The sequence below is a fragment of the Arachis stenosperma genome, chromosome 6, assembly GCF_014773155.1.
Source record: "Arachis stenosperma cultivar V10309 chromosome 6, arast.V10309.gnm1.PFL2, whole genome shotgun sequence".
Taxonomy (NCBI): Eukaryota; Viridiplantae; Streptophyta; class Magnoliopsida; order Fabales; family Fabaceae; genus Arachis; species Arachis stenosperma.
In genome coordinates, this window is record NC_080382.1 from 83,803,770 (window position 1) to 83,828,285 (window position 24,516).

General features: G+C 37.6%; 2 protein-coding genes across 2 annotated transcripts; both read right to left on the reverse strand.

Annotated features, from left to right (window-relative positions):
* Positions 1-20,470: 20,470 nt before the first annotated feature.
* On the reverse strand, positions 20,471-20,929 carry LOC130934247 (uncharacterized). The gene has a single exon (XM_057863834.1). It carries the CDS (start codon positions 20,927-20,929, stop codon positions 20,471-20,473), a length of 459 nt encoding a protein of 152 aa, XP_057719817.1.
* Positions 20,930-21,040: 111 nt separating this feature from the next.
* Positions 21,041-24,217, reverse strand: LOC130934248 (uncharacterized). Its single transcript, XM_057863835.1, has 3 exons — positions 23,354-24,217; positions 22,465-22,647; positions 21,041-21,520 (listed from the first exon to the last, which is right to left on the reverse strand). The coding sequence occupies exons 1-3, from the start codon at positions 24,215-24,217 to the stop codon at positions 21,041-21,043; spliced, it is 1,527 nt and encodes a 508-aa protein (XP_057719818.1).
* Between the last annotated feature and the right edge of the window lie 299 nt (positions 24,218-24,516).

Below are 24,516 nucleotides of genomic sequence, written 5' to 3' on the forward strand. Positions count from 1 at the left end.
AGCCCAAGAAAAGTTGCTTCCAGGAGGCTGCCCTGCCCTTGTGGAGGGCAGGGCAGGAATTGATGCGTGCGGCCTTGGTGCGCGCGTGTTGTTCGAGTTGGTGCTGCAGGATGCTGCACTGCCCTTGTGGAGGGCATGGCAGAAATTTTTGGTGCGCCAGATTCTGCCTGTGCGTGCGCTATGTTGCTGCCGAAGCTCCCTTGGTGCGCCAATTTGGTGCGCTGGCCGTGCACCACAAAATGCTGCCCTGCCCTTGCGGAGGGCAGGGCAATGTTTCCAAAGTTGAAGCCCCGTGTTCGAGACTTGGTCGATGCACACGCTACTATTTTTCCTTGGTTTTCTTGGTACCAAAGTTAGGCCTAGTTCCTTACTTCCTCATGGTGTCGTGTTCGATCCTTGTGGCAAGCATTGGTGAGCTTTTTCCTTGAATTTATTCCCTTGATGAGCCCGATATTGCCCTTGAGGAGGGCAGGGCAGAATTTTTGCTCTCCTTGATCCATGGCACCAATTTGTGCTCCGCCCTTGAGGAGGGCAGGGCAGTGTTGCCTCTCAAAGTTTGCTTCCTTATGTTGCCCTCCTTGAGGGCAGTATGCCCTTGTGAAGGGCAATGCTTGCTTCCTCCTTTTATGCGCCACACTTTTTCTCTCTTGGGCCACACTTTCTTAAGCCACGCTTCCTCTTTTCTTCTTTTCTTCACCTACAATAAACCAAAACAACCACTCAAAGTATCACTAAATTCACAAGGCTTATAAATCAATTAAAAATCAATTAAATTCAGCATAAACCTCACGAGTTAGCATTAATTTCATGGTGGTTGTTTGATTTAAAGAAGTTATGCATTTTCACTCCAAATCACTTACTTAGGATGCAAGAAAGTGCATAAAGACTAATAAAACAAGTGAAATTAGCTTGAAAAATGGGTATATGATGACCTGTCATCACCAGGGACTATCAGAAATGGGATAAATAATCCCAGTCTCTAGTAATTTAGTGACCTCCTTCTGCACCACCTCCTTCATGGCTGGATACAGCCGCCTTTGTGGTTGAACCACTGGCTTAGTGTCACCCTCCAATAGGATCTTGTGCATGCATCTGGCTGGGCTAATGCCCTTAAGATCACCGATGGACCACCCAAGAGCTGTCTTGTGTGTCTTTAGCACTTGAATTAGTGCTTCCTCTTCCTGTGGCTCTAAGGTAGAACTTATGATTACAGGAAAGGTATCACCTTCTCCTAGAAATGCATATTTCAGGGATGGTGGTAATGGTTTGAGCTCGAGTTTGGGAGGTTTCTCCTTTTCTTGAGGGATTTTCAGAGGTTCTATTATTCTCTCTGGTTCCTCCAGATCAGGCTGAACATCTTTAAAGATATCCTCTAGCTCTAATTCGAGACTCTCAGTCATATTGACCTCTTTTACCAGAGAGTCAATAATATCAATGCTCATGCAGTCATTTTGGGTGTCTGGATGCTGCATAGCTTTGACAACATTCAACTTAAACTCGTCCTCATTGACTCTCAGGGTCACTTCCCCTTTTTGGACGTCAATGAGGGTTCGTCCAGTTGCTAGGAAAGGTCTCCTAGAATGAGAGTTGCACTCTTGTACTCCTCCATTTCCAGCACCACAAAGTCAGTGGGAAAGGCAAATGGCCCAACCTTGATAATTATGTCTTCAATCACGCCTGATGGGTGTTTAATGGAACCATCAGCAAGTTGGAGACATATCCAGGTTGGTTTGACTTCATCAGTCAATCTAAGATTTTTGATAGTAGATGCAGGTATTAGGTTGATACTTGCCCCAAGATCACATAGAGCTTGCTTGGTACAAGTACCTTCTAATGTGCATGCTATCATAAAGCTTCCAGGATCTTTAAGCTTCTCAGGTAAGCTTTTCAGAATGACTGCACTACATTCTTTAGTGAGGTAAACTTTTTCAGTTTCCCTCCAATCCTTCTTATGGCTTAAGATCTCTTTCATGAACATAGCATAAGAGGGTATTTGCTCAAGTGCTTCTGCAAACGGAATCTTTATTTCAATAGTCCTGAGATAGTCTGCAAAGCAAGCAAATTGCTTATCCTGTTCCGCTTGACGGAGTTTTTGAGGATAAGGCATTTGGCTTTGTATTCATCAACCTTAGTTGCTGCAGATTTATTGCCTACAACCGTGGGTTGAGAAGCCTTTTTAGTATGGTTGTTATCAGCACTTGTATGTGTCTGATCTCCCACTGGCATTTGAATGCCAGGGGTGGAGGCTGGAGTGGCGTTAGACGCCAACTCCTTACCTGTTTCTGGCGTTTGAATGCCAGAACTGTACTTCCTTTGGGCGTTCAATGCCAATTCCTTGCTTGTTTCTGGCGTTGAACGCCAGGATTGAGCATGGTTTGAGCGTTCAACGCCAGCTTTCCACCCGCTTTTCTGGTGTTTGAGTGCCAGAATTGTTCCTCTCTGGGCTCTTATTGTCCTTGAATGAATTTTGGGTAGTTTGCTCATTTCTTGGCTTCCTGCTACCTTGAAGTGAGGTATTTAATGTTTTCCCACTTCATAATTGAACTGCTTGGCACTCTTCTATTATTTGTTTTGATAACTGCTATTCTGTTTGCTTCAACTGTACTTCCATATTCATATTAGCCATTCTTGTTTCTTGTAGTATCTCCTTGAATTCGGCTAGCTGTTTTGTTAGAAAATCCAGTTGCTAATTGAATTCAGTAACTTGTTCTGCAGGACCGAGTTCAGCAATTACTGTTTTAGCCTCTTCATTGATGGAAGGTTCATTGCTTAGGTACAGATGCTGATTTCTGGCAACTGTATCAATAAGCTCTTGAGCTTCTTTTATTGTCTTTCTCATGTGTATATATCCATCAGCTGAGTGGTCTAAAAAAGTCTGAGCTCTCTCTGTAAGCCCATAATAGAAGATGTCTAACTGCACCCACTTTGAAAATATTTCAGAGGGGCATTTTCTTAGCATCTCTATGTATCTCTCCTAGGCATCATAAAGGGATTCATTATCTCTTTGTTTGAAGTCATGGATGCTCAGCCTTAGCTGTGTCTTCCATTTTGGAGGAAAATAGTGATTCAGGAATTTTTTTGACAGTTGTTTCCATGTCTTTATGTTGTCCTTAGGTTGTTTATTTAACCACCTCTTAGCTTGGTCCTTTACAGCAAATGGAAACAGTAACAATCTGTAGACATCCTGATCTACTTTCTTATCATGTATTGTGTCAGCAATTTGTAAAACCTGTGCCAGAAACTCTGTAGGTTCTTCCTGTGGAAGACCGGAATACTGGCAACTTTGCTGCACCATGATAATGAACTGAGGGCTCAACTCAAAGCTACTGACTCCGATGGAGGGTATACAGATACTACTCCCGTATGAAGCAGTAGTAGGGTTAGCATATGACCCCAGAGTCGTTCCGGACTGTTCATTTCCACTTAAGTCCATAATGGAGAAAGGGAGATGATGTGAATTTATTTTATTTATTTTATTATATATAAAAATTTCGAAATAATAATAATAAAATAAGATAAAATAAAGGCGACAATGAAAATAAAAATAAATAAAAAAAATAAAAATAAAATAAAAAAATTAAAAAAAATATTTTATGAAGATTTTCGATAAAGTGAGGAGAGAGAAAGTGGTTAGGATATTTTTGAAATTGAAATCTAAATTTTTAAAAAAATTCGAAAAGATGGCTTAAAATTAGTTAGAAAGGATATTTTTTTGAATTTGAATTTTATGATGAAAGAGAAAAACACACAAAAGACACAAGACTTAAAAAAATTTTAGATCTAATGCTCCATGTTTTCGAAAATTTTGGAGGGAAAACACCAAGGAACACCAAACTTAAAAATTTTAAGATCAAAACACAAGGAAGACTCAAGAACACCTTGAAGGTTCACAAGAACAACAAGAACAAAAGAAAGAACACCAAACTTAAAATTTTTAGAAAACCAAAATAAATTTTTGAAAATTAAAGAAAATTAACAAGAAAACACCAAACTTAATGTTTGGTGCAAGATTCAATCAAAGACAAATTATTTTTGAAAAAGATTTCAGAAAGAAGATACCCAATTGCCAAGAATATAAGCTAACGCTCTAGCCAACTGAGCTATAAATGTAACGTGTTTTAATATTGTATATAAAAAATATATTTTTGAAAACTAAAATTTTGAAAAAGCACAAGGAAAACACGAAAAATACACAAAAATAGGAAAAACCAAAGATCAAACAAGAAAATTTGACAAGAACAATTTGAAGATCAAGGAAAAATAAAGAACATGCAATTCGAAAATTTAAAGGAAAATATAAAATATGCAATTGACACGAAACTTAAAATATAAAACTAAACTCACATAAAAATTGAAAATTAATAAGGAAAAGATAATATTTTTGAAAAATTTTTGAAAAGAAAATAAAGGACTCAGATTTAATGACTCTATAGCATCAAGAATAAATTATTCCTAATCTAAGCAACAAAATAAACCTTTAGTTATTCAAACTCGAACAATCTCCGGCAACGGCGCCAAAAACTTGGTGCACGAAATTGTAATCACACTTTTGCAATCCGCACAACTAACCAGCAAGTGCACTGGGTCGTCCAAGTAATACCTTACGTGAGTAAAGGTCGAATCCCACAGAGATTGTTGGTTTGAAGCAAGCTATGGTTATCTTATTATTCTTAGTCAGGATGCCAACAACAGTGTTTTTCAAGTTCAATTGTAAAAAGTGAAAGGGCATAAAATAAATAATTGTTACTCAATAATGTCGAATATGTTGGAGTTTTTGAGATGCTTTGTCTTTTGAATTTCTGTAACATAATGCTACCTCACTTTCAAAAGTGAAAAGTTCCTTCCATGGCAAGCTGTGTGTAGGGTATGACCGTTGTCAATGGCTACTTCCTATCCTCTCAGTGAAAATGGTCCAAATGCTCTGTCACAGCACGACTAATCATCTGTTGGTTCTCGATCATGTCGGAATAAGATCCATTGATCCTTTTGCGTTTGTCACTACACCCAACAATCGCGAGTTTGAAGCTCGTCACAGCCATTCAATCCATGAATCCTACTTGAAATACCACAGACAAGGTTTAGACTTTCCAGATTCTCATGAATGCCGCCATCAATTCTAGCTTATACCACGAAGATTCTGATTAAGAAATCTAAGAGATACTCATTCAAGGTTGTCAGGCACACGTTCGTGGATTGAGGAAGGTGATGAGTGTCACAGATCATCACCTTTTTCATAGTGAAGCGCGAATGAACATCTTAGATAGAAACAAACATGTTTGAATGGAAAACAGAAATAATTGCATTAATTCATCGAGACGCTGCAGAGCTCCTCACCCCCAACAATGGAGTTTAGAGACTCATGCCATCAAAGAGTATAAAATTTAGATCTAAAAATGTCATGAGGTACAAAATAAATCTCTAAAAGTTGTTTAAATACTAAACTAGTAACCTAGGTTTATAGAAAATGAGTAAACTAGGATGGATAGTGCAGAAATCCACTTTTGGGGCCCACTTGGTGTGTGCTGGGGCTGAGACTTAAGCTTCTCACGTGCCTGGGCTGTTTCTGGTGTTGAACGCCAGGTTGTAACCTATTTCTGGCGTTGAACTCCAACTTGTAACCTGTTTCTGGCGCTGAACGCCAAACTGCAACATGGAACTGGCGTTGAACGCCAGTTTACGTCATCTATCTTCATGCAAAGTATGGACTATTATATATTGCTGGAAAGCCCCGGATGTCTAATTTCCATCCCAATTGAGAGAGCGCCAATTAGGCTTTTATAGCTCCAAAAAATCCAATCCAAGTGCAGGGAGGTCAGAATCCAACAACATCAGCAGTCCATTTTCAGCCTAAATCAGATTTTTGCTCAGCTCCCTCAATTTTAGCCAGAAAATACCTGAAATCACAGAAAAACACACAAACTCATATTAAAGTCTAGAAATATGAATTTTGCCTAAAAACTAATAAAAATATACTAGAAACTAATTAAAACACACTAAAATCTACATGAAATTACCCCCAAAAAGCGTATAAAATATCCACTCATCACCAGCCTTGGTTTCAGATCTAGTCTCAGCAGTCAGAGTCTCCTACAGAGCTGGAGATACCAAGACTATACTTCCGTGGGATGATTAGTACGTCCCTAACGGAAATATATCAGACCTCCAGCAGCCACGACTAGCCAGCCTGTAGAACCGGCTAGAGATATTCTTTCTCCTTCCACATCACAAGCACCTCCCATGAACCAACTGCTCCATCAGATAGTTCAAAGGTTGGACCGGCTAGACCGGCAAGGAAAGCGTAAAGAGCGCCGTAACAACCGCCGATTTACATACCTCAAGGAGCTGCTTGTTGGCAACTACCCACCCGAGGAAGATCCGGACTCCACTTCTTTTATCAGTACTGGGAGCCATGACAGTCTTGCTTGTGGAGATACTGCTACCAACCCCCATTTATTCCTGACAGATGGCACTGAGGACGGTACAAAGCTTTAAGTGTGGGGAGGTCGTTCAGTACCTCACTTCCGGAGGTAATTTCTCTTTCTTAAACACCAATAGGATATTTATTTTTTTTATTTCGTTAGAATAGGATAAATTGCATAGTAATAGGTATTTGCATGCATGTTCTAATTGGTTGAAAAATAATAAGTTTCTTTTTAAAGACTCTGTTTTTGAAAATTTTCACTAATTTAGATTAAAATATTTTTTTGTAAAACTTGTTTGAAGTTGTATTTGGAACATAAAATGATAGCTAGGAAAACATAACCCGTGAGATTTGGGCTTAATTACGTGGTTACGTTATTTAACCACAATATTTTATTCTTGTGTGTTTTCTTCTCTATGATTGTAATCTTTATTTTGTTCCACCCTGTATGTCCGATAGTTAATGTGTTATATGCATGCATATGATTGAGGACATTAATTGTTTTAGCTCACTTATCCCAAAATAGCATACCCTATCAATTACCCTTGTTAGGCACTTTGAGCCTTTTAAATCCCATTTGTTCTACATTTTACCACATCACTAGCCTTAAGCAAAAAAAAAACAAATAAATACCCCAATTGAATCTTTCGATAGCTTAAGTTAGAGATTATGTATCAATTGAGTATGGGGAGATCGTGGGAACATGAGTTAATAAAGGAATATGTCATGATAAAATAAATGGAATTTGGGTACCTACTCATGTAAGACCAAAAAAATTAAAAATCCATGTGCATTGATAATGTTATGTTTATTTTTATGCTTAATAAAAAATCCAAAAATATTCATATAGTTAAGTAATTAAATAAGGGGATAAAATTACCCCAATGCTAAGTTAAGTTAATGAAAATATCAATGCACATGTGATACAAATTAAAAGAAAAGTTAATGCACGAGTATGTAGTGCAAAAGTGGGAAATTATGGGTAGCTAGGAATAAATTTAGAAGTCATATAGAGCGTGTGTGTGTTTATATGAGAGCTTATGTTAGTGAAGGAATCAATTTATAGCTCACTTAGCCATACATATGTCCTTACCCTTACCTTGGCCCCATTACAACCTTGAAAAGACCTCATGATGTTTGCATTGGTAAATTAAACACTTGTTGATTGGTTAGGTGAAGAACAAGGTCTAGAAAGCATGACTAGAGAAGAGTAGAGTGATTACCCTATACACTTGAGTGATTAGAGTGCACATACACCATCAGTAAGGGTTCGATGCTTAGTTCTATGTTCCTTACTTTCATGAGCTGTCTTCTCACAAGTTTACTTGTTTTTACTGTGCAATTTAAATTAGTGGAATTTGATTTATGTTTGTCCTAAAGAACTTATTTACTTTTAACCAAGTAGACAGAATCATATAGTTTCATTCATATACATAGGTTGCATTGCAGTGCATGAGACTCACTTTTCCCTACTTGTTTATTTTATCTCCTTAAGCATGAGGACATGCTAAAGTTTAAGTGTAGGGAGGTTGATAAACTACCATTTTATGGTTTATCTTATGTTTAATTGAGTGGTTTCATCAAATCTTTACCCAATTATTCATATGATTTGCATGGTTTTACAACTCCTTCCTAGGTTTGTTCTATGGTTGAAAACTTGCTTCCTAAAGATCTTTAATTTGCATATTTCAATTCTCCTTTATACCATTCGATGACGTGATACGTGTGTTAAGTGTTTCAGGCTTCATAGGGCAAGAATGACTTGGAGAATGGAGAAGAAGCTTGCAAAAATGGAAGGAACACAAGAAACTAAGGAGATGACCAGCGAGCATCGACGTACGCGCATGGCTCACGCGAGCGCGTGAAATGGAGAAAGTCGCAGCGACGCGTACGCGTGTCTGACGCGTATGCGCAGATTGGAGTCTGCACGAATGACGCGCACGTGTGGACGATGTAGATGCGTGACAAGGAAATCGCTGAATGACGCGCACGCATAACCGACGCGTACGTGTGACCTGCGCGATCTGCAGAAATAATAGAAAACGCTGGGGGCGATTTTGGGCCGCATTTTGACCCAGTTTTCGACCCAGAAACACAGAATAAAGCAAAGGGAACATGCAGAGACTTAACACACATCAACACATTCTCATTAGGATAGTTTTAGGATTTTAGATCTGAATCTAGAGAGAAACTACTCTTCCTCTAGGTTCACTTTACATTCATAATTTATTACTTTTATGCTTTTTGCTATGGATATTGAAGAGTCATCACCTCCGTTGAAGATACTATTCTAGTTTGTTTCCTTACTATCTCTTTTATTTATTCCACATTCTTAAATTGGTAATTGGATTATTTTCATGGATTGTTGATACAGAGAATTACTTTTATTTTTAAATAATTTTTGGTCTCTATTTTATTTAATCTATTATGTCGTCTTCTTTTATTTTTCTGAGTATTATATCCTTGTCAATGGAGTAGATTCCCTACTTGACATGGGGGTTGATTAAAAAAGAGACACTTGTGTTGGAAGGCTTAAGTGAAGATTAAACTGGAAGTTGTTGGCTAGCTCTGTATTTACTAATGCTAGTCCTTCCCAAGGGAGAGGACTAGGATTTATGAACAAGAGTTAGCTCAATCACTTGACTTTCCTTTATTTAGTAAGGGTTGACTAAGTGAAAACAACAACCTTTTTGATACTACACCTAAGAGATCCCAACAAGGATAGAACTTCCAATTGATCATTCCCCCAGTCAAGGCCTTTTATTTAGAATATTAATAATCATTCTTAGTTTTTATTTTACAACTATTGCTCATTATTCAACTCAACTCTCTTGAAAATCCCTTATTAATAAATTAGCATTCTCTCTGCAACTCGTTGGGAGACGACCTGGGACTTATACTCCCAGTATTTTATTTCTAAATTTTGTGACAACTCTTTTAAATTGATACGTGAAATCTTCATTAGTTAAGAGCTATACTTGCAACGCTATTTTCTCTATAAACTTTTAATCGGTGATTTTTCCGCCACATCAGTCATTTATGATTCTACCCATTTACAATTCTAAAATGACAATCTATTCTGTTTAGCTTGACTAATTCACCAATTAATTAAAGTTGCTCAAATCAACCAATCTCTGTGGATACGATCCCACTCCATTGTGGGTTATTACTTGACGATAATTTTGGTGCGCATGCCAAAAGAGCGGATTCATCATTATTTTTTTTGGGGAGTGAAATCCGGTCATCATTGATCATCATGATTCTTCCATCCGGGTGGTTGACACATAGAATTCTCCTTAGAACACCAAATTTTCCTTCTAGACCCACACAAACTTGCATTCATCCAACCATGGTGCCTACGCCTTGAAAGTTCAACCTTAATGAGCTTAGTATCAAATTTCCAACTACTACACAATTCCCCCTTACTTTTGACTCCACAAAGAGCTTTAAGTTGCCCATCCATTTCAATCAAACCATATTCAAGTGAAAAAGTGAAGCTTAAGGGTAAGAATTTATACACTTGAATGTTATGTTAGATAGTGACTTAAGAAGGGATATCTTCAATAGTTCTTCAAGTATTATTCCCTTATGCTCTTCTTTAGTTATGTCCACCCCTTGACAACTTTCTTCAACTTTTCCTTGCTTGTCAACATCTCCCAATTCTTCCTTATCATCAATCAAGTCAAACTTTGGAGGTTGTGTGAAATTTACTTCAACATCAACTTCACATTCATTAGAAGAGTCTTCAACAAGATCACCAACATCAATTGATGAGGAGTTGTCCTCAATAGCTTCAACTTCATATTCCATGGGGGAGGATTCTATTTTGGACAAGAATTCATCAATGATGGAATCTTTATCTTGATCGACCTCCTTGAAGTCTCTAACTATGATATGCTTTGGAGGTTGTATACCCTCCTCAACATCAAATTCAAGCCCTTTTTAGGGAGGTTCTTGAGATTCCCATGGTGGTTCAGCATCTCCTAAGTCTTCAACCACTTCTTCCTCTTCTTCAATAATCATAGGTTCCTCTAATTGTTCCAATACGAAATCCAGCTCCTCCTTCTCCACCGGATTTTCCAATCTCTCCTTCATGCTATGCTCTTCTTTTGATCCTTCACATGTGGCCATGGACGCACCTTGAGTGTTCAAGCATTGGGCGGCTAAAGTGTGCACTACCTCGGTCAAGTTAGTCACAAACTCTAATGCATTCCTTTGCATATCCACTTGCTCTTGAAGTAGCAAGGTGAGAGAATCATCTATTGGGGCTTAGAGTGGATAGGAGGGTTTATTAATTTGAAGAAAGGGTTCATGGTAGGAAGGTGGTTCTTCTTGGTAGTGGTATGGAGATTGTGTGTATTGAGGTGGTTCTTGGTAGTAATCATGACGGGATTATGGTGGTTCTAAAGGTTTTCGCTCATAATGGTCACAAGGATGAGGTAGGGGTGATTGGTCATAGGATGGATATGGATCATAGGTAGGTATTTGGTGAAAATGAGCTTGTGAGTATGGTTGAGGGCTATGTTGAGGCTGAGGTTTATAGGCATATGATGGTGTTTGTTGATAGTCACAATGAGGTTCACCATAGCCATTGAAATAATATGCATTAGTGTTCATACCCTGGGTCGAGCTTTGTGACCCGGGCTGACTAAAGACACGAGCAATCGACCTCTTCAGGGCGGTCGCCACCGACCCCTTACCAAAAAGAGTTCGGCCAAATCACCACATAGGCCCAAGCAGACCCAAAAGAAGGACAAAGCCCACTCTAAAGGCGGTTAGTCCCTTAAAGGATAAGGCGGTTGATGACAAGTCATCTTATACTAGCTTTTCAAGCATTTTTCACTTGTTTCATTAAGTTTTATGCACTTTCTTGCATTATAAGTGATTTGGAGTGAATTTGCATGGTTATGTCAATTCAATCAACCATCAATTATTTGCCATAAAATCATGAGGTTTAAGCTAGAATTAGTTGGTTTTTGAATGATTTAGAAATCTTGTGAATTTGGTGATGCTTTGGTTGGTTGTTTTGATTACTTGTAGGTGAAGAAATAATGAAAAAAGGGAAAAAGGAATATTAGAGCACACTTTGGACCTTAGGCCACACTTTGAAAAGTGTGACCCATGAAAATAAAGCGTGGCGCTCAACCAAGGAAGCAAGGCTTAGCGCGTAACAAAGGAAGATGTAGCGCTCACTAATTGAGCGGGGAGTTCACTAATTGAATGCTAATAAGAAAGAAAAAGGCCAAGGCACAAGGCCAAGCAAGCGTTCAAGCATAGCGCTACGTTGAGTGCCCAAACGGAGCACTCAAAGGAACCAAAGAAAACATGGGGAGCGCTCAATTAGAGAGAGCGCTACGTTAACTCTCTTACCTTTTTCTAGCTCCCATCAAAATAAAAACAAGGCGCGACACTCATGAATGGGGCAGCCAGGAATCGAAACCATGCACACAAGACATAGAATGAGCGCTACCTTATAAGGGAACTCCCAAAACGAAATGGCCAGGGCTCGAAGAGGGAGATCAACTTAAGCACAAGGGAGCGCTATGTTGGTTCATCTCACTGAGCGCTACTTTGGCCTGAGGAAATTAGCAAAAGGTAGCCACCAAGATTTGAAATGGGGACCATGCAGAAGGCAAAGGAGAGCTACGTTTAATTCACCAACTGAGCGCTATGAAGTTATGAATGAGGCTTGGTTCGAAGGCTTGACAAGGAGCTAAGTGAGTGCTACGTTATTTCATTTCACTGAGCGCTCCACTGGAGGTGGCCCTGGGTCCAATTTCACTTAAAAAGCCATCTTGGATCCACTTCTTCACCAACTTGAAAAGCCCACTCCAAATTCTGAAAACCAAAAATAGAAAGTGTATAAATAGGAGTTTATTTGATTTGTAATGGACCTTTTTTCTCACTTTGAGTTTTACCTTTAGCTCATTTTTAGTTTTCATTTGTCTTTGAATTTCTGATTTTAGGGAATTGGGATTGAGATCTGAGTTTTCTTTCTGATTGTTCTTGCTTTGGCAACTTCTACTTTCTGTTTTGAATTTTGGATTGAGATTGAAGAAATTCGATTTCAATTCTTGATCTGAAATTCATCTTTGTTCTTCTTCTGCATAATTATGAGAATTGAGGAATTGGATTTGAGTTTCATTTGCTGTGTCATTTACATTTCTGACTGAAACTTAGATTGCAAGAAATATAAATGGCAGAATCATAGAGTGCAAGAAATGTAAAATTGCTGAAAGAGTAAAAGGATCTGGGAACTGGGAATTTAAAATAAAATAAGAGAATGTAAATAGCAATCAATCAGAGAAGTAAAAGATGAATTGAAATGCAGCAGATCTCAAACATAAAAGGAAAATTGCTTGAAGAAGCAATACAGGAAGTGAATTCAACTCAATTATAAAATCTAAAAGAGAAGTTGAAGATCTCAGGGGTTGAATGAGACTAGAAAACAAGTCTAGATCTCAATTCCTTCCTTGATCAAACAGAGAATAATTACAGAAGAAATAGAGATGAAAGCAGTAAAGGAAACTTAAATCCAAATCACAATTCCTTGAAATTATGCAGAAAATAAACAAAGAGAGATCTTAGTTCAAGAATGAAACAGAATTCCTTCAATTCTCAATCCAAGATTTAAAACAAAAAGTGAAGAGTGTAGAAGTAAGAACAAAGAGAAAGAGAATTCAATTCCCAATCTCAATTCCCAAACCCAAAGCTAAAATCTGAAAGATGTGCTCCAAAAATGAAAAATAAAAAGTAAAAGTGTCAAAAAAAGGTCCAGAAAAAATTCCTCTCTAAATCAAACTATCTTCTATTTATACACTTCCTATCTTTGTATTTTAGAATTTGGAGTGGGCCTTTAAAGTTTGTGAATAATTGAATTTAAATGGAATTTTAATTGAATTTGGACCATAGGCACACTACCAAGGTAGCGCTCGGTTGACAAGGAGAGCGTAGCACACTCCATTTGTTTTCCTTGGCAAATTGTTGCGCGTGCCAAGCCTTCTGTGTCAGCCTCAATAGCGCTTGGTGAAGAAGGTGAGCGCAGCATCCATGGGCCTTGGTGTGCCAATTCTTGTGTGACAAGCTCCTTGTCCGTGTCAACCTTGCTAGCACTCAGTGAATGGAGAGAGCGCAGCGCTCTTTGCTTGGGAAGGGAGCCTCTCTTCGAACCTTGGTGGAAGCTTTTGGGGAGCGATTTCCCTTTGAAGAGTGTAGCGCTCCTTCCTTTCCAGCATGAGGCTCCTGGTTCGAATCCTTGTGAGTGCAATTCGGTCACTTTTGGCTTATTTTCCTTGCAAGTAGCGCTTCTCCTTGCTCCTTCAAGTGCAAGGTTCAATCCTTTGGGGCCTCCACTAGCAAACATTTACCATGAATTTTTTTGAAGTGGAGCCCGATAAAGTTAATAGAGTTAACAGAGCACTATTGATTTTGCCTTGTTTCCTTGGTTCCTTTTAGCGCTCGGTTAAGGGAGAGAGTGCAGCTTCCTTGCCATTTAATTTCTTGGATTTGAGTAGCGCTCAAATAGAGAGCGCTGTGCTCACTAAGAGAGCGCTATGGCTCTTCTCCTTTGATGCGCCACGCTTTTGTTTCATTTGGCTACGCTCCATAGGCCACGCTGATAAACCACTATTTCATGGTTTATCTTGTGCTCAATTGAGTTGTTTTTATCAAGTCCTTGCCCACTTATTCATATGATTTGCATGGTTTTACATTCTCCTTCCTGATTTTGTGCTGTGACTCAAAACATGCTTCTTGGGTCTTAATTTAGCTAATCTTAATCCTCTCTTATTACCATTCGATCCCTTGATATGTGTGTTAAGTGATTTCAGAGATTACAGGGCAGGAATGGCTTAGAGGATGGAAAGGAAGCATGCAAAAGTGGAAGGAATACAAGAAACTAAAGGAATTGCCAAAGCTGTCAGCCAGACCTCTTCGCATTCAAACGGTCATAACTTGAGCTACAGAGGTCCAAATGATACGGTTTTATTTGTGTTGGAAAGCTAACATCTGGGGCTTCGTAACGATATATAACTTACCATAGCTGCCTCGAAGTTAGGTGATGCGGACGTGTGGATGACGTGCACGCATCACATCTGTGAATTTCAATTGACGCAAACGCGTGGACGACGCCTCCGCGTCACTTTGCCGCGACCTGTACGAACCAGCAGCGATTTTTGGGCTGTTTTTGACCCAATTTTCGTCCCAGAAGATACAGATTAATGGCTATACATTGAGGGAATGCATCCATTCATCATATACATCATGCAACATACATTCATTCATAAGTCACACTTTTTATAATTTAGATGTAGTTTTTAGAGAGAGAGGCTCTCTCCTCTCTCTTAGGATTAGGATTAGGACTCCTCTTAAAGGACTTAGGAATATTTTTATATTCTTCATCACAGGTTCAATGTTCTTTTTATTTATTTTCTCTTTTATTTGTTTGTGAACTTTTCATGTTAGGATTTTCTTAATTAATATAATTTGAGGTATTTCACACTCATGATTGCTTTCCTTTATTTATATAAATAATTTAGATTTTTCCCTTTTGGCTTTGGTTGATTAATTGGTAACTCTTGAGTTGTCAAACTCATCGTGATTGATAATTAATATCTTTGCTGATTGATCTATATTCATATAACTCTAGTCTTTCCTCAGGAGTTGACTAGGACTTTAGGTGTTAAATTGATTTGTCCACTTAACTTACCTTCATAGTTAGAGGTTGACTTAGTGGTAGCAAAAATATAATTCTCATCACCATTGATAAGGATAACTAGGATAGGACTTCCAGTTTTCATACCTTGCCAAGAGATTTTCTAATTATTAATTTATTTTTCTTATCAATTAAATTATTTGTTCAAACCTTTTCAAAACCCCAAAATATACCTTTGCATCCAATAATAAATCATACTTCCTTGCAATTCCTTGAGAAGACGACCCAAGGTTTAAATACTTCGGTTATCAATTCCAAAAGGGTTTGTTACTCGTGACAACCAAACGTTTGTACGAAAGGATTTTCTGTTGGTTTAGAAGCTAAACTTACAACGCGAACTTATTTGTGAATTTCTTTACCGATAGGAAATCCGTTTGTCAAAATGGCGCCGTTGTCGGGGAAGTTATATGTTAAATTTGTATGTTAAATTTGTTTGAAGTTGTAATTAGAACATGCTTTTTGAGCCAAAAAACACACAACCTGTGAGATTTGAGCTTATTTATATGGTTATATTATTTAACCATAATATTTTATTCTTGTGTGTTTTCTTCTCTATGATTGCAATCTTTGCTTTGTTCTAGTTTATATGTCCATTGTTTATTATATTTACATGCTTGCATATGATTGAGGCCATTATTTGTATTTTTGCTCGCTTATCGCAAATAAACCTACCTTTTATGCCGTCCTTGTTAGCCCCTTTGAGCCTTTTAACCCCCTTCTATTTCATGACCACATTACTAGCCTTAAGCAGAAAAACAAAATAAAAATCCCAAGTTGAATCCTTGGTTAGCTTAAGATAGATATTGTGTATAATTTAAGTGTGGGGAATTTTATGGGAACATGGGATGATAGAAAAAAAAAGTAAAGGATTAAATTGAATAAGTTATTTGAAAATTTGGGAAGCATGCTCATGTGAAATCAAAATAATTAAATTACCATGTGCATTGATAAAAGAAAAAAATGTTTAAGTAATTAAATAAGGGGATAGAAAAAAAATAATATTACCCCAAATGCAAAATAAAAAAGAATCAATGCACATGGGACAAAATTCAAGAATAAGTTTGATATATGAGCATGTAATACAAAAGTGAAAAAAATTTGGGTAGCTAGGTAAAGTATTTTAAATTATATAAGGTATGTATATGTTAGGTTAGATCTTATATTAATCAAGGATTCATATTATGGCTCACTTGGCCATACATATATCCTTACCTTTACCTCAGCCCCATTACAACCCTGAAAAGTACTCATGATGTTTGCATTGGTATGCTAAATATTTGTTGATTGGTTAGATGAAGAACAAAGTTTAGAAAGCATGACTAGGGAAGAGTAGAGTGATTGACCATAGACACTTGAGAAATTAGAGTGCATATACACTACCAGTGAGGGTTCAATGCTTGATTCTATGTTTCCTACTTTCATGAGCTATCTTCTTACAAGTTTACTTGTCTTTCATTGTATAATTTGAATTAGTAAAATTTGGTTCATATTTGTCTTGGAGAACATATTTACTTTTAACCAAGTAGGTAGAAATATTTTACATGTAGTTGCATTCACATAGAGAGGCTGCATTGTATACTCTCTATCATTCCTCTTCACCCATTTATAGCTTCTCTTGAGCTTAGCATGAGGACATGCTAATCTTTAAGTGTGAGGAAGTTGATAAACCACTATTTCATGGTTTATTTTGTGCTCAATTGAGTGGTTTTTATCAAGTCCTTGCCCACTTATTCATATGATTTGCGTTGTTTTACATTCTCCTTCCTGATTTTGTGCTATGACTGAAAACATGCTTCTTGGGTCTTAATTTAGCTAATCTTAATCCTCTCTTATTACCATTCGATGCCTTGATATGTGTGTTAAGTTATTTCAGAGATTACAGGGCATGAATGGCTTAGAGGATGGAAAGGAATCATGCAAAAGTGGAAGGAATACAAGAAATTAAAGGAATTGCCAAAGCTGTCAACCAGACCTCTTCGCATTCAAACAGTCATAACTTGAGCTACAGAAGTCCAAATGATGCAGTTGTAGTTGTGTTGAAAAGCAAACATCCGAGGCTTCATAACGATATATAATTTGCCATAGCTGCCCCAAAATTAGGCGACGCGGACGCGTGGATGACGCGCACGCGTCGCATCTGTGAATTTCAATCCACGCAAACGCGTGGACGACGTCTCCGCGTCACTTTGCCGTGACCTGTACGAACCAGCAGTGATTTATGGGTTGTTTTTGACCTAGTTTTCGGCCCAGAAGATACAGATTAAAGGCTATAAAGTGAGGAAATGCATCCATTCATCATATACATCATACAACATACATTCATTCATAAGTCACACTTTTCATAATTTAGATGTAGTTTTTAGAGATAGAGGCTCTCTCCTCTCTCTTAGGATTAGGATTAGGACTCCTCTTAAAGGACTTAGGAATATTTTTATCTTCTTCATCACAAGTTCAATGTTCTTTTTATTTATTTTCTCTTTTATTTTTTGTGAACTTTTCATGTTAGGATTTTCTTAATTAATATAATTTGAGGTATTTCACACTCATGATTGCTTTCCTTTATTTATATAAATAATTTAGATTTTTCCCTTTTGGCTTTGGTTGATTAATTGGTAACTCTTGAGTTGTCAAACTCATCGTGATTGATAATTAATATCTTTGCTGATTGATTTAGATTCCTATAACTCTAGTTTTTCCTCAGGAGTTGACTAGGACTTTAGGTATTAAATTGATTTGTCCACTTAACTTACCTTCATAGTTAGAGGTTGACTTAGTGGTAGCAAAAATATAATTCTCATCACCATTGATAAGGATAACTAGGATAGGACTTCCAATTTTCATACCTTGCCAAGAGATTTTCTAATTATTAATTTATTTTTCTTATCAATTAAATTATTTGTTCAAACCATTTCAAAACCCTAAAATATACCTTTGTATAACCAATAATAAATCATACTTCCCTGCAATTCCTTGAGAAGACGACCCGAGGGTTAAATACTTCGATTATCAATTCCAAAGGGGTTTGTTACTTGTGACAACCAAACGTTTGTACGAAAGGATTTTCTGTTGGTTTAGAAGCTATACTTACAACGCGAACTTATTTGTGAATTTCTTTACCGACAGGAAATCCGTTCGTCACACGCTTTCTTGTTTTTTTCTTTTCTTCACCTACAAGTAATCAAAACAACCAATCAAAGTATCACCAAATTCACAAGGTTTATAAATTATTCAAAAACCAATTAAGTTTAGCCTAAACCTCATGATTTAGTGTCAAATAAAAGATGGTTGATTGATTTAACAAAACTATGCAATTCCACTCCAAATCACTTATAATGCAAGAAAGTGCATAAAACCTAATGAAACAAGTGAAGAATGCTTGAAAAGCTAGCATAAGATGACATGCCATCACAACACCAAACTTAAACCTTGCTTGTCCCCAAGCAAGCACTAATCATAAGAGAAAATGAAATGAAACAGAGAAGAATGCATGTCCTTATTTAGCAGATAGTTGAACTTGGTTCATGGGGTTTTATGTAGATCAATGGTAGCTCATTTATTCTTTTGCTGATAAATAAGAAATGTTTCTTCAAAGGTTCAATAGACTTGCTGCTATACTATCTTACTTTTGCTTGATCCCTTGCTAGCTTTTCCTTCTTTATTTTGCTTAGAAAGCTTATTGCTTAATGAAGGCTTGGTGGCAAATGTTGCAGTAGCCTTTTGGCTCAATTTTGCTCAACATTTCTTCACCACGGACACATGGCTCACATTTTCTTCCTAGGAACATTGATGCACAGCATCTCTTTGGATCACTAAATGTTTTGTAGCTAGGTTGCTCTTGATAGTGGACTTTTGGTTGACAATCCCAAATCAGTTGATCTAAGTGGCCAAGTTTCAGAATACTCCTCAAAACCTACTTGTCCAAGCATATCCTAGTACAAAAAAACACTACAGGCATATGTCCTAGGGTCCAAGCTATTGGTGTCTAGCCTTATTGTTTGTTTCTTTGCCAATTCTTGGCTTTTCTCTTTCTTTTCCTTTTCTTTTGATTCATTCTCAAGGGAATTTCATTAATAAAAGACTTTATAGCAGCAAGCTAGTTCATACATCAAGAAACATGTTATTATGCAGCATTTATTTTATGAGCTACTCATTAAATCAAGCAAATACCACCACTAATTTTCATTCAAACTTCTGCAACATTGGAAATTCACTTTCTATTTCAAATATTTTCCTTTTATTCACGTAGCAGGGAAATAAAACAAAATCTAAGCTAATGATGGATGACAGAAATTATGCAGATCCAAGTATATCTTAGAAAACATTTTTACCTAATTGAACACTTTAGCAAGACATATAGGAATCTCTAAATTAAAACACTTTACGGTAACAAGGATTAAGTATTCAATACAACCTGTTGGTAATGTTTCTCATCTTTCCTTCTGTTGTATCCCTTGGATGATGATGCAGATTCCTTTCACAGATTAGGTGTTTTCCTACATAATCCTTAGAAGTTGCTTGCTTGTCAAGCCTTTAAGCAATTGGTTAATATGCATGAATTGAGTATGGATTTTGAATTTACTTTTGGTGTGTGAACACCAAACTTAGTCCCTTGCCATTGTTTCTTATGCATCAAGTTAACCATATGTGAAACCCTTTTATCTTTGCTAAAGGTAATAAAACTAAAGACTAGAAAATAGCAAATTGGTTGAATGGTTTATCTGATTGCTTGGAGCTAGCATTCTGCATAAGGTGAGAATGTGTTTTTAGATGAGATTTCCGGTGGAACACCAAACTTAGAATTCTTCATTCTCCCTTAAATTATTTTGCTGTGCAACACCAAACTTAGCTCCTTGCAATACAGATAAAACTAATTAACCTTTTTATTGAAATAAGTAGAAGAGAAAACTACCTCAAGTTAGGTTGCCCCCCAACAAGCGCTTCTTTATTGTCACTAGCTTGACATCTTTCATTCTTACTCAATTCAGATTTTGAACCTCCTTTTCTTTGTCCCATTGGCCTCACAAGTAATGCTTTGCCCTGTGACCATTTGCTGTGAAATGACTCTTTGTTACTTCATCTAGTAATTCAAGGCTTCTATAGGAAAAAACCTTTGTCACCAAATATGGACCAGTCCATTTGGATTTGAGCTTGCCAGGGAAAACCTTAAGCCTGGAGTTATATAGGAGTACTTGCTGTCCTGGTTTGAACTCCTTCTTTGAAATCTTCTTATCATGCCACATCTTAGCTTTTTCCTTGTATATTTTAGCATTTTCATAAGCTTCTAGCCTAAACTCATCCAACTCATTTAGTTATAGCAGTCTCTTCTCCCCTGCCGCTTAAGAATCCAGGTTGAGGTATTTAGTGGCCCAAAAAGCTTTATGTTCAAGCTCTACAGGGAGGTGACAAGATTTTCCATATAACAGCTGAAAAGGGGACTTCCCAATAGGAGTTTTGAATGCTGTCCTATATGTCCAAAGTGCATCTTCTTGTTTTTTGGCCCAATCTTTCTTGGTTGCTCCCACTGTCTTCTCCAAAATTCTCTTCAACTCCCTATTTGCAAGCTTTGCTTGGTCATTGGTCTGTGGGTGATATGGTGTGGCTACTTTATGCATCACCCCATATTTGTGGAGTAGTTTCTCCATCTGTCTGTTACAAAAATGGCTGCCACCATCACTAACCAGACCCTTAGGTACTCCATACCTAGTAAATATGTGCTTTTTTAGGAATTGAAGGACAACTTGTGCATCACACGTGGTTGTGGCTATAGCTTCCACCCACTTTAAGACATACTCCATTGCTACAAGTATGTATTTGAAAGAATATAAGGGAGGAAAAGGGCCCATGAAGTCAATGCTTCATAAATCAAAAAGTTCTAGCTCTAAGATGTAGTTTTGAGGCATCTCATTTCATTTTGTTAATCCCCCACCCCTTTGGCACTCATTGCACTGATGAAAAAACTCTCTAGGATCCTTAAATATGGTAGGCCAGTAAAATCCGCTTTGAAGTACATTGGCTGCTGTTCTTTCTGGCCCAAAATGTCCACCATAAGCTGAACCATGACAGTGCCATAATATGCTTCTCATCTCACCTTCAGGAACACATTTCGTTATCATTCCATCTGAACATCTCCTGAATAAGAATGGTTCATCCCATAGGAATTTATTTGCTTCATTAAGTAGCTTTTTCACTTGTTGCTTGGTGAATTCCTTGGGAATCTTTCTTCCAACCTTATAGTTTGCAATGTCTGCAAACCAAGGGGCTTGTTGAATCTGTAAGAGGTGTTCATCTGGAAAGCTTTCATTCACTGGATGTGAGGCTTCTTGAACTGTTTCTTGTGGCAATCTTGATAGATGATCAGCAACTTGGTTTTCACTACCCTTTCTGTCCTTTATTTCAATGTCAAACTCTTGTAGAAGCAATATCCATCTAATAAGTCTTGGTTTAGCATCCTTTTTTGACATCAAATACTTAAGGGCAACATGGTCAGTATAAACTACAATTTTGGATCCAATCAAGTATGATATAAACTTATCAAATGTATAAACCACAACCAATAATTCCTTATCTGTTGTGGTGTAGTTTTTTTGAGCTTCATTCAATACTTTGCTTGCATAATAGATGACATGGTTCAAGTTCACCTTCTTTTGTCCCAACACAGCACCAATTGCGATGTCACTAGCATCACACATGAGTTCAAAGGGTGATCCCCAATCCGGGGGTGTGATGATTGGTGCAGTAGTGAGTCTGGTTTTTAAAGTGTCAAAGGCATTTTGGCAGCTTTCATAAAAAAAAAAGGATTATCAACCATCAACAAGTTGCTTAATGGTTTGGCTATTTTTGAAAAATCCTTGATAAATCTTCTATAAAATCCAGCATGTCCTAAGAAACTTCTAACCGCTTTCACATTAGTTGGTGGAGGGAGTTTCTCTATGATTTCTACCTTTGCCTTGTCAACTTCTATCCCTTTTCTTGAAACTTTGTGGCTAAGAACAATCCCTTCAGGTATCATAAAATGGCTTTTTTCCCAATTTAAAACCAAATTGGTTTCTTGGCATCATTAGACAATGGTAAGATGATGCAAGCAAGTACTAAAAGTGTCACCAAAAACAGAGAAATCATCCATGAAAACTTCAATAAATTTTTCTACCATATCTGAGAAGATTGATAGCATGCATCTCTGAAATGTAGCTGGGGCATTACATAACCCAAAAGGCATCCTTCTGTATGCAAAAACTCCAAAGGGACAGGTGAAAGATGTCTTCTCTTGATCTATGGGGTCAACTACTATTTGATTGTAGCCAGAATATCCATCAAGGAAGCAGTAATATACATGGCTAGCTAGCTTCTCAAGCATTTGGTCAATGAAAGGGAGGAGAAAGTGATCCTTGCGTGTGGAATCATTCAACATCCTGAAGTCAATACACATCCTCCATCCTGTCACAGTTCTTGTGGGAATGGGCTCATTCTTCTCAATAACAACAACTATCATCCCATCTTTCTTTGGTACCACGAACTGTCAGAGATAGGATAGATGATCCCTACATTCCATAACTTCAGTACTTCCTTATAGACAACTTCCTTCATTGTGGGATTTAGCCTCCTTTGAGGTTGAACCACTAGTTTAGAATTGTCTTCCAAGAGGATCTTATGCATGCAAACTGCAGGACTAATGCTCTTCAAGTCATTAATGGTCCATCCTAATGCATCTTTGTGAGCCTTTAGTACATCAAGGAGCTTTCCTTCTTCTTCTTCAGTTAGGGAAGAGTTGATGATCACTGGAAAGCTATCTGCTGTGCCAAGGAATGCATATTTAAGATGAATAGGAAGATGCTTCAATTATTGTTTTGGCACTTCTTCCTTCTTGACTTGTTTTACCTCTTTTTCAATGGAAATTTCAGTTACTTGTGCTTCCCTTGTCTCTTGATCTTTTTCCCCTTCTTCTTTTTGTTGCTCATGATGGTTGACTTCCAAAATTTCTTCCACCAAACTTTCTATCATATCCACTCTCATATAAACCTCTTGCTCAGGGGGTGTTGCATTGCTTTAAAAACATTGATGACCATTTACTCATTGTGTACCCTGAAGATCATTTCTCCCTTCTCCACATCAATAATAGCTCTTGCTGTGGCTAGAAATGACATTCCCAAGATGATTGAATTGTTTCCTTCCTCTTCTATATCCAAAATCACAAAGTCTGCAGGGAAGATAAACTCTCCAACCTTCACCAATAGGTTTTCCACAATGCCATTGGGTGTCTTGATTGATCTATCGACCATTACCAACGACATCCTAGTAGGTTTGAGTTCTTCTATAGCAAGCTTTCTCATCATTGATAGGGGCATCAAATTGATACTAGCACCAAGTTCACAGAGAACTTTGTCTAATGTCATCTTAGCTATGATACATGAAACTACAAAACTCCCTGGATCTTTAAGCTTTGGTGGAATGCCCCTTTGAATTACAGCACTGCATTCTTCAGTGAGAAGCACTGTCTCCTTTTCATGCCAACTTCTCTTTTTATTGATAAGCTCTTTCAAGAACTTTGCGTAAAGAGGCATCTGCTCTAATGCCTCAGCCAGTGGAATATTAATCTCCAATTTCTTGAAGACTTCAAGGAATTTGGGTAAGTGTTGATCCTTGGTTTCCTTGTTGAACCTTTGAGGATATGGCAAGGGAGGCGTGAAAGTCTTCTCCACTTGCTTCTGTCCTTGAGATGATTCTTCCATTATTTGCTTCCATTTCCTTAAATCTTGTAGCTGGTCATCCTTCTCTTTGAGCTTCTTTAAAGTTTGCTTGCTTGCTCTCACTTCTTTGTTGCTGGCTTCTTCTTTCTCTATTGGCTTTTTGTTGCTTTTCATAGGCTTCTTGGTTTCCTCCTTGTCATTCACCAAGGTTCTTCCATTCCTTAGCCATATGGCTTTGCACTCTTCTTTAGGATTTGGAATGGTATCACTTGGGAGTGAGCTTGATGGCCTTTCAATCACACCTTGCTTGGAAAGCTGTCCAATCTGCCTTTCTATGTTTCTTATGGAAGCTTCATTGTTCTTGTTTGTAAGTTCTTGCTGTTTCATCATTTTTTCCATTAATATCTCCAAGTTGGAGATTCTCTGAGAGTCTTGTGGGATTTGTGGTTGGTTATGAGCTATTAAGGGTGGATGATAGTTGTTGTGGTTGGTGGTTTGGTTATTGGATGGATAATGGTTAGAATTGGGGTAATTGTTTGGGGTTTTCTATAAGGATTATGGTTAGTGTTCTGCTAATTTTGATTATGGTTATCTCCCCATCTAAGGTTAGGGTGGTTCTTCCAAAATGGATTGTAAGTGTCACCATAAACTTCACTTGATCCTGAACCTTGGTTGTGCACATATTGAATTTGTTCCTG